We start from the raw sequence: 12149 nt of genomic DNA on the forward strand, positions 1-12149 counted from the left end.
GAATTACACAGGGTGGTTATAAAGTCTTTACCTTATTATAAAAAATTATTACTAAAGAACCTTTAAATATAATACAGCAATTTTTTTACTATGAAAAAATGGTGTTCCTTTATCTTTTAATTCAATACATAACACAACAAACATAAAAATAGTTATTTTTCATTAAATTGTTGTAAAAATGGCGCCAACAAGCAAGAGATTCAATGTGTTCGTTCATTCAATGAATTCACATTCGCCATAACTAATCAAAGTCGATTTTGGGGTTACATAAAGGTCACAATATTTGCAATAGAATTTGAAAATATTGATGACATCAAAGATGCATCAAGTTAGGTTCATAGATGCTGCATTTAGTATGATAGCCAAAATGTTGGGCAATACTGGTCGAGAATCAAAACACAGGTTTGACATTCTTTGAACTACTAAAGTTGCTCTCACAAAAACTTACTGATGTCAGTGATTTTAATAAAAGCTTTCTAAAAATCATTGAAATATTTTGAAGCAACCATATGCCAAATTGTAATTGCCAACAATTACCAAATTGTTGCAGAAGATTGGAACAGTTTTTTTGTTTTAAATGCTAAACTATAAAAAGAATATTTTTCTAAATATGATTCATAACACCCAGGTACTGAGTAAAAGTTTACATATCATATATTTTCAAATTTATTAACTCACACAATATAAAATGGAATTCTTCATGCATTTTAAAGCATTTTTCTCCAAATGGAAGTATATGCTTATCTTTACCAATTTAAAAATTAGAAATTGATTTATGATTAGAGTGAATATCCTGTATAATCACATGAGGTGAAAAATATCTAATATCAATATTTTTAAATTGGTGAGTTATTTAGCATTATGAAAGAAAAAAGGGTTTGCTTATGAAACTAAAAATTCATATTTATCATAGAAGCTTGCAACATTTGAAGAAGGGGTATATATACCTTTTGAAACAAATGTGTATCACTGGGAAAACGAAGATTAAAAATAAATTTTGCTTGACATTAATAACACAATATCAGTCACATTTCTTCCAGATGTCCGTATGGCCAATAACAGAAATTTTTCGATAAAAATACCAACGAAAATTAATTTAATGTTTTTATTACAAAAAATGGTCAACATTTTTATTAGTTTTTATTATAAAATACTGTTTTATCAGTTAGAAATGAAACTAAAAGCTATAATCTTCATATTTACTCAGTTGTACCTTATTCACAGAATATCTTTTCCCCTTAGTTTCTTCCTTTCCCCTTCAATTTCACATAAATTATGTTCACGTAGTACTCCAAAAAAAGAAGAAGAAGAAGAAAAAAGGGTAAGAAAAAAACTTAGCAAAAAATGAAATCTAGAATAAATTTCTTAAGGATTTATAAAATCCTTAATTAATTTCTGAACCAATAATAAAGCTATAAAAATGACTGAGTTCATGGTAAAATAAAGAGAAAAAAATGGCACAATAGATCTTAATAATATTTAAGACTTGAAAAATAATAACAAGGAAAGTGAATATATAGAAACAATAAGAAAAGTTAGAATAATGGGTTAGTTGTGATTGTATAAGTTAGAGTCTGTATTTTGCATGTTGATAAAAAAAAAAAAAAAATCACATATTTATTAGTGCAGTCAATTATGTTTTATTTCTATTGTAACAGGACAAAAACTAATAATCTATAAACATCACTCAAGATTAACATTAATATCACATTTCTATATAAAGCACTTCTATAAAGTTTCATAATAATAGGAAGCTTATTTGAAAATGCCACAGTAACATCATATTAAAAAAAAGGACATATTTTTATAAAACAGTAAAATATTATTATTATTATTTTGTATTCTGGAATGGCAAAATGTTATCATACTAAAAGGCAAATCAAATTAATCAAATTTTTTTGCACTTACTTAAATAAGATATCTTTTATTAGTTTTTTACCAATAATATTAGCAATTTCAGTGTCTCAAATATAGTTATCAATACTTTTCCTAAAAATAATGTAAAAAATAACTGAGTGTTGTAATGTATCACATATTATACTTAAATAATTAATGCAATGAACTAAGTTAATCATATTACAAAAATTGAAACTGCAGCATTTTCTCTTCAACACTCCTAACACACTAGCATATAATGTACTATGAATGTAAAACCTAGTGTCTTAACATACTAATAGATGGTTGATGATAATGTGTAGCAATAAAAATTTTACTTTGAATAGAAAATAGTGCATAAAAAATTTCAATAACCCACAAAATGCATTTTTTTTTTTCATTTTAAAAGAGGTAAATGCATCACACTTAACATTAATATGCAAAATGATTGTCACCTGAATATATCAACAAAATACAATTTACATCATTCTATCAAAAGATTATATAATAAATATATGACAATTTCTATGAAATTTTAAAAATTCATAGAAATTTCGAAATGTTTAACATTGATTATATATCAGTAGATATGATAAGTTTAAAAAATGCAGAAAAAATAAATAAATACACAATGTAAATAAAAGAATGCATTCAACAATAATATCACGTAAATTTAGACACTACAAAAAATTGTGCGCAGAAAATGAAGCAGTTTCTCCGCTTCAAGTTTGTAAAAATTCTCTGTATAGTAAAAAATAACATATATTTAAACATAATCATGTAAAGAAATAATAAAAGAGTGTTTATTATTCAACAATGGTAAAAAATAATAGCAACTAAATATTGACTGTTTAAATGTCAAACTAAAAATACCTAACTGAAGAAAATATTTATCACATATTAAAATAGAAAATTTTAAAAAAAAAGACATGGATGAATACATTAAAGATGATAAATTAATTAAAGATAAATAAAAATACTAATTAAAAAAAGAAATTACAGAAAATGGCATTAGTTTTAACTGAACATTTTTATGTCTAGATAAGAATTGTTGCATAAATTATGCACCCATTCCTTATCTGAAAAAAAAAATCAATTACCCATTTATAATTAAACTAAAAGGAAACTATCAAAAGAATTAAATACTATTTATCTAAAACAGAGATATGAAAAATACATAAGTATTATAAAATATATTCCTTTATAATAAGAGAATCTTTTGCTTTTTATATGATAAAAAAAGGAGAAACTGACAGGCAAATGTGTTCTCAAAAAAAAAAAAATTATATTATAGAACACATTTACTTCATATTAATTATTAATTAAACATGTTACTGCCCTCCCAACATTAAAAAAAAAAAAAAAAAAAAAAAAAAAAACTAATTTTTCTTTCCTATTTCAAATAAATGAAAATCGTAGAACAAAATATTATTATTCAAAAATGCAATATTTAATCTTTTATCATAACAAAGTAATTACACCTTACATTTATATAATTGATATTAAATGGAATTGCAAAATGATTCTCATAATAGATGTTGGGAAATGGTGCAATTTAGATTAAATGATAATACATAATTAAATATAAAAAACGTTTTTTTAATTTTACAATCTTCTTAAGAAACAACTTTAAATAACTGTATTAAATGTTATTTTGGAAGGATTATTACTATTATTACACTTACAGATAGGCTTTAAAGATAACTCGATACTCTAAGTCAGCAAGCAATTATGAAATTTTCTGGTGGTATAAATACTAAAAATGCATCTGAGAATTTAGTAAACTTCTAATATACAATTTACAACTAACCAATCTCTAACCATTATAAATTTCTTAAAATACAAACAAAATGACAGTTAAAATAAAACAAACTAATATATTTGAATGAAACACATGTCAACTGTATTGATTATTATCAATAAACAGTTTGTCAGGAGCAAGGTCTTAAAATATTTTATTAATACTTAACAGTTATAAAAAGTCAACATTTAATAATAAGGAAAGAGAATGGTATATACATAAAAATATATATGATGCTGCATAAAACGAATATCTCAACTTTACAGGGGTATTTTTAAAAAAGTAATGTACAATTTTGCTGCCCCTCAGAAATAAAAAAGAATAATAGGTAAAGGTTTAATATAATTACAAGTGTTTAATGTGAGTCCTTACATGAATGAATATTCCGATTTTTAAAGCACTATTAAGAGAAAACTAGAAAATACAATCCTATTATTCAACGGAAGTCAAACAGAACAGTTGAAAGATTAAATTCAATAAAGTTACAAATGTTCTATACAAGCCCTATTTAAACACAAAGGATATTCAGGTAATATAATAAATCATGCAACATATAATAATTCATTTTCTGCATGTTATGGTGAAGTTTTCGTAAGAAAGAAAAAAAAATTCTTTTATACATTAATTTTATTTTACTTTTGTGGCTACAATGGATGTTTGTTGTACCACTATCAACTGCCATCAGCAAACATAAAACAGACACATTTGCGTATTTTCAAATTATCATACCAGAGATACAGAAAAAAACTGTAGGATAAATTATCATATCACTTTGATATGATTCTTATTTCTGGAGAAGCTCACACTGAACACTTATAATGATGTTGAATTTAAACTTTTAATTGTTACTTTTTATTTCTGAAAACAACAAGGTTCCACTTTTTTTTTAAACCTGCAAAATTGAGACATTCATTCGCGAACATTTTGCATTTCAATTAACTAGATATCATGTCTTGCATAACAGCAGGCTGATAATGCATATAAATTGATAATACTACAAAAATTCACCAATTTAAAAGCAAGACAATAACAAACAACTGCAACAAAAAAATTATATATATAAAATGGATGGACTATATTTTAACACAGAAATTTCTTTAACATTAAAATTGGTCCCACTGCATTCATTATATGCACTTCTATATCAGAAATATAATACTATCAATGTATGGATCCATTGTACATGGAAATATAAAATGTTTGTTATATAATATTAAATTGAGAAATTAAAATAACATATGGCATAATAAAAATTAACTTTAAATTAAATATAATAATATCAATTAAGTGAAAGGAAAACAGATATCAACACATTATAGGAAGCACCATGAAAATGTCTTTTATCATTTACATAAACTTAAATTGAAACAGTAAATAATATTATTGCAATTATCTGAACTCTTTCTTTTTGAAAATATATTTTAAGAAAGAGTACTCAAAGTACACTTCTATAAAACACTAATAAATTTCTCAAGAATTAAAATATTTGACAGAAGTAATGAAAACTTAAAAATAATTTAGCATTAAAAGCAATTTATTCAGTATAAATACATCTGACAAGTACTATGAAAACTGTTAAATCAGATTAGTTCATTTTCTGAGATACTAACAAAAAGATTCCATTACATTAAAATATTTTTTAACTATGGAAAAATATTCAAAAGTGAATTCTTTCTGTATCTCACTTATCTTTTTCCACCAAAACTGCAGAAGACTGCTCTTCTGTCTGTACGGCATTGGCATCTTCTTCTTCAAAATGTTCATCACTATCACTTCGAATGACATCTTGAGTCAGTAAAACAGGCCCCAGGAGACTAATTAATACAGCACCTAAAGGAGCTGTCATTACAATTGACAACACAGACACATTCAAGACCTAAAAAGAAGAAAAAAACATATCAACTGAATAATATTTAACTATTAACAGAAGCACATATGATTTTCATAAATTCCACAAGCTTATTTGCCATTCAATAAAATTCATTGTAAGTTACAGGAAGTGATTATGTAGATGTTTAAGAAGTAAGCAAAAGCTTGCTATTTCTGAAATCAGTCTTCCCATTTAAGTCTTATTCTACTAAAATATAGATTTAGAGAGTGGTAGTTTCACTCAATTTGAAGAAAAACATTCACTATGTGTTACTCATTTAAATTCAGTTAGGCAAATAAAGCAGCAAACTTTAAATTGTTGCATCTACATGCATGCTAACTGTAGTATAAAGCAGTCCAGATCAATGGTAAATAGATCTGAATAATCTTCAAAGAACATTCAGTGCAATCATCGATAATGCAGCTTCTCATAACTAATCAGGATTGACTCTTTCAATATCAACAATTACTTTTGGACATTCCTAACTTGAATATCCAGTATAATTGTGATTTCTTTCTTTTTTTTAAATTTTTCTGCAAATTCAAAATTAATCCTTATAAATATCAGTTGTCTCTATCCCTTTTTCTTTTGAGAAATACGATGGGAATTAAGAATCAATCCCAAGACAACTGAACATTAAGTATGCTGTTGCTTGTAATGTTTCTCAAAAATTAGAATCTCTTTTTTCGGGAAAGAGCCTTTAATAATAATTATATATATACTGACTCATTAATAAAACAAAACCATAAAAAAATGCAAAATTAAATAAACTGTTATTTTATCAAATATTAGCTGCTGTTGGTCATCAGCCAGTTTACAAAGAATATTGGTTGCATTTAATTTCAGTTAAATCTGTTATGGATGACTAGATGTTCAATTATCCTCAACAAAGCAAAACTTTACTTATCAAAGGCATTAAATTTGTGTTATTTTAGTATCTTTTATATTTTTATTGTGGTAATAAATCATCCTAATGGAATCAAGTCCCACAACATTATAACGCCATAAGAAACATAACTATTTCAGTAGTATTCTATGTTCTAATTGGGCATTGATTTTTGTGTCACCGTAAGTTCACTTACTCATTCCTCACATGAACGTTTCGGACAATAAGCAGAATTGCTACTCTTTAAATTTCTACAATACAAAAAAAAAATAAATAAATAAATATTTGATAAAACAATGAAAATGGTTTGAATAACATTGGAACAATGAAGTGCATTGTTGAAAGTTCAACATGCATTATTAAAAAAAATGTAATTTTATTTTTAAAAAATTACCTAAATTCAGAAAAAAATCTGCATGATAAATAAATTAAGATCATTTAAAAGATATTGCATTTTTTTTTTAAATTTCAAAATAGTGCAAAACCATTTTTGTGTAATATTATTATCCGGAATTACCATGAATAAATGCCAAAATCTCGCCTAATTTTTAATTGATCATAATCATTATTAAAAAAAAATTAAATGGTACATTTTTTAAACATAGCTAAACGCAAAAAGTAAATAAAACCAGGGGGAGTGGTCTTCCTAAAACTTTCCCGCATACACTCTAGTGAAAGTGACATTCCAAAGAACGCCTTGCATGCCACTGGCAAAAAATAGTTACGAAATATTAACTTTTGGTGTGAATTCAGTACTTTTATTGAATATATCGTGTGACCCTTGGAGATTAATATCTGGCATGCAGTTAATAATATCCAAAAATCAAAATTTGCGTCTTAGACATGTTTTCTCAACCGATTGAAACAAAAATTCGGCACGAAATTGCACTTAAAGTAACACAATTCTAAACCTAAATTGATATATTTAAGTCACTGCGTTTTTGAATTATCGCATTTACATGTTTCTGAAAGCACAGGCAGAGAAACAGTCAACCCATTGTTCGTTCTCACTCAAATTTTGACAGGTATCTCACTCAAATTTTGACAGGTACACATTATAGATTTTAAATCTCTGCCCCAAATCTTATCTACGTATCTCTGTTGGTTTTGTAATTATCGTGTTAATTTGTATTAGAACAGACGGACAGACAGATTTTCTCAGAGAGAATGTTGCTCAAACTTTGATCTACTAATTTGGTATAAAGATTGTACACTAAATTTCATTCGTCTAGATCAAAAAGTCTAAAATGTTGATATTCTTCAAAATCTCAATTTCGAATTGCTCGGAGATTGCCATACTTCCTCCTTACGGCGTATACAAGAAAATAAAAACCACACAAAGCGGTATGTCTAAGTAAATAAATGAAAATTAAAAAAAGAAAATCCCACAAGGCGTATTCCAAAATTTTGGTGCAACTTTCCTTCCTGCGAAGTGTTTTGTATCAAATTCAGTAGATTTAGGTCAAACGTCCTATAGAGCGTCAATACACATATCAATACATTCCCTTTTATTAGAAATAGAGATTACTCAAACTCACTGTGGTCGTTCCCACCAGCCATCACCAAGCAAATCACTATGGAAATCAAATATCAGAGGTTATATTAGCACTCACAAAAACACAGGAAATCGGAAAGAGCACAGCAGCTCGAAATAGATTTTGGGATCACAATGCAAGCGTCCAACCATTAGTAATCATACAGCAACTATTAAATGCTAGTTTTTTACAAACTTCTAAAGGTTGCTAGCTTTACAAACACATAACGCTTAAGTAGAAAAAAAATTCATTACAAAATGTTAATTCCATAAAAATCTCTAACCATACTTTTGACCAGTGCTTGGTAGATTGTAGGGGGTAAGGCAATAGATAGCTACAAGTTAAGAAATCTATTTTATTTTTAAGCGAATAAACCGGAAATAGTAAAGCATTAAAATATTTTAAATTTATATTTCCAATTAATCAATTAAAGCCTGTATTCTTAAAATTATTTAATACAACTATGCAATGAAAATCTCTGCTCTCTTCCGTCTTTTCAACTAGTTTGTCCAAAGATTTTTGCAGTCTTAAAACTCTATTTTTAATTTTTGTCTTTTTTTGGTTTTAAATAATTTAATTTATATTGTAATATGTTTCTTTTTCTTAAGCTTTTCACCATATTGAGATAGTAATCTTCGCAATTCCATTTTTTTCAGACGTTTTTTATGTTTGTTTGTTTGTTTGATTTTACATTTGATTTTCTTAATTCTATTTTCTATTTTATTATTTTTTTTAATCAACTTGAAATCAAATGTTCTGTAACATATATTTCAACCTCAATGCTTTTATTTAAAATAAACTTTCTACCAATTATGGCCAAAACATAGAATTTTATCCATGGAATCATACTTAAAACTTCTTAGAAATTGTTTCCTACAATTTCTAATAAGCTTTTTTTTCAAAAATATTTTAATGAAAATTTCTCAATTTGATTTTGAATATTTTAAACTTAACAAATTTGTTGCTAGCAAATACTCTGCTGAACTGCCAGAAACATCATTTAAAAAATTCATTTCTATTAAAATAGAATAACAGGCAATTCAGTAAAATTTGCATGCATATGTATGCATGCACTTTTTATTCGCAAGAACAGAAAGAACGGTTTTCGTCTGATTGGTGTAGGTTTAATTTCGCTACTCTCCCCAGATCTAAATATTTTTACTTCTGACAAGTATATAGTTAAGAAGTGATTTATCCAAAACATTACAAATGAAGGTACATACTAAGTCCAGACATTCATATTTCAAATCTGTTGATTCTTATTCCTTTTTTTTTCCCCCTTTCAGATTAATATGCTTATTTTTTTTTTATTATTATTATTTTTTTCTTTTTTGCATTTTAGCTCTAAAGAAACCATTACTAACTTTTCTAATACAAATCTTTATTTGAAAAATCAAAGAAATGTTAGTTACAGTTTTTAAGCCCTCCATAACATCATAACCAGCTTTCAAACAATCAATTACCATCTTTTCATCTTTCTTTCATATCATATGCTAAAAAATTGGTAAGAGTGGCTGCTTTATATAGAAAAATGTAAAATAAATAAATAAATAATGGTTGGATAATTTTGGTTTATGTTGAAAGAAATTCTGTCTGACAAGTGGGATCCTTTTTCCATCTAGCTGTAAATTTATATGATTTAAACTTTGCATTATGGATGTACCTTTTCAATATACAATGTTATAATTTTTCCTTGGTTCAATGGAAAGTTCAGCTGCAATTGTATTTTCTAGATGCCTGATTCTCCAAAAATTCCAGAAAAGTTAATCATTCTCTGAAAATTTAATGTATAATCATCTCTTTAGCTTGCAAATCTTTGAATAAACCATATAAATTCAACAAAAAGAGGTTCAAAATCGATCGCACACTACAAATATCCACATTTATTAATAAAGTCGAAAATTCTTTTTAAATCTTAACATTCAACAATTGCCAATTTACTGATAAATCAACTATCCTGGTAGAAAAAGGCTTTCTCAGATTTAATTTTTCTATAGATCATGAAAATCTCATCGCCCATTAATTTTGAAGCCACATATGTAGTAACAGCTTCTTTATTTCTTTTCATTATGAAATGGAAAGTGTACATTTATTTGCCTTGATTCAAGGATTGTCAACATTAAATTAGGTATATCAACATCAGTCAGATTCTTAAATAAAAATCCTAAATGTATAGAACAATGTCAAATATAAATGCATCCTTATAAGAGCTGTAAGAATAATAATTTTCTCTGCACTATAAAGAGGATAATTTGAACAAACTTAAGATCAGAATTACAACTCTAAACATATTTAATTATACAAAATCTTTGACACATCTTTACAAAAGCATTCAAAAATAAATTTTAGCATTAATGAAATAAATAAAAGACTAAATGCATTGAATTTTCAAAATACACTTAAGAAATGAAACATATTTTATGATGCCAATTTTTATAAAAATAAAATAAATAAGAATTTTTTTTTAAAAAAATCTTTTGAGTCAATGGAACAATAGTAACAAAAAAATGTCAAAAGATATGTATTTAATATATGTTAAGTGCTACATAATTGCACCTTCACATAATTGTTTAAAAAATATTATAAAGTATAAAATTATAGTATTTTAAGTAAATTCTTCATCTCAAAACAATTATTTACAGCAACTCCTTTTGAAAATGTAAATAAACAATTTCTATTATGTGTAATAAAAGTAGTTACATTACAATCAGATAACAATTCTAACTTTAAATTATTTTGTTCTATATGAATAAGTAATTACCGTTGTTCCATACTGAATAAGAGCTTCATCTAAATCATGTTGCCTAGCAAAATCTAAAGCCTGTGATCCAATAGCAGCCTGAAAACAAGATTTTTATCATTTTTTTTTTTTTTTGAAAAAATAACAGCAAAAAGAAATTGAGAAATAGAAAACAATAACAGAATGAATATTTAGGCATCCGTTTAATTAACTGCTTAAATTAATGTCAATAACTCAAAATTCACTATCAATAATATATATACATTGAACATTTAAAATTAATTTTAAATAAATTGAAATTCTCTATTATTTTTTAAACAATTTAAAAAAAAAAGATGGCATTTCAAAAAATTCATTAAAAAATTATTGGAAAATCAGTAGTATTCATAAAAGCATTAAAATTAATAAATATGGTGATTGTAAGTTACTACAAAATTAATTCATCAAATTTCTATCTCAGCAAAGAAAAAAAAACTGACATTTTTTTTTCTTCATATTTTTTAAATATGGTATGCTAATCTTAATGTAGTAAAAATGGACTATTTTTGAAAACAGAACACAGTTAAAGGCAGTTTAGTAAAAGGAAGTAAGTGTCAGCATATTTATTTTATAATTATTGATTGTTTCATAGTGAAAGTTATACAAAACTGAAACAAAATATTTGGAATTAATTTTTTTTTATAAAACTCATTGAAGTTCCTATATTTCTACAGTACAAATTAACAAAAATATTGAAGGCATCATATGATAAAGCAATATTTGATGTAACTTTCGAAACAATATTAATGATAAAACATAAAGGAATAAAAAATACATTCCTACAATAAGGATTTGTTATGTTCCTATATATTCCTACTTTAACATTTGTACAAAAATATAATTTATTAAAGTAGGCAACACAAAATATTAACAAGATTTATTTCAAAATAAACTTGCATATCTTCACAAAATAAATTTTAAGAAATGATATGTATTTTATAAAATTTAATCATTTTGTATGAATCAAAACAATCCAATTAATGTCAGAATATCTACTTTTGTTAGTTTTTCCTCTCATCATTTTCTGAGATTCCTTTTAGTCATCACATGACTCATATAAATATACATTTCACATACACTTTACTTTTAAAATTCAGAAAAAATTATTAACTCTTGTAATAATATAAATTGCATTAAGTTTTAACAGAAATAATAATTGTATATATATTTATTATCATCATGCAAATCCCAAATTATAAAATGAGATTATTAATACAAGAAATGCTGTAAATGCCAGAAATACAAAATTTATCCACAGAAACATAGATTAATGTAAAATGAATGTATATCTTTTGTAGTGTTAGATATCCAAGGCACAACAAATAATTTTTAGAAAAAAAAATAATTAACTTGTTTCAAATATAATAGTAAAAATTGAATGAAATTTTAATAAAAATAATATT

General features: G+C 25.4%; 1 protein-coding gene across 1 annotated transcript in view; it reads right to left on the minus strand.

The window, feature by feature from the left end:
• Positions 1-5357: 5357 nt before the first annotated feature.
• Positions 5358-12149, minus strand: part of LOC129973481 (sodium/hydrogen exchanger 9B2-like) — a 64403-nt gene continuing 57611 nt past the window's right edge. Inside the window, exons 11-12 of the mRNA XM_056087502.1 lie at positions 10729-10806; positions 5358-5552 (exon numbers count right to left, since the gene is read on the minus strand). Coding sequence (XP_055943477.1) covers positions 5358-5552; positions 10729-10806 — 273 coding nt within the window. The remainder of the gene's footprint in view (positions 5553-10728; positions 10807-12149) is intronic.

The sequence above is a fragment of the Argiope bruennichi genome, chromosome 1, assembly GCF_947563725.1.
Source record: "Argiope bruennichi chromosome 1, qqArgBrue1.1, whole genome shotgun sequence".
Classification (NCBI taxonomy): Eukaryota; Metazoa; Arthropoda; class Arachnida; order Araneae; family Araneidae; genus Argiope; species Argiope bruennichi.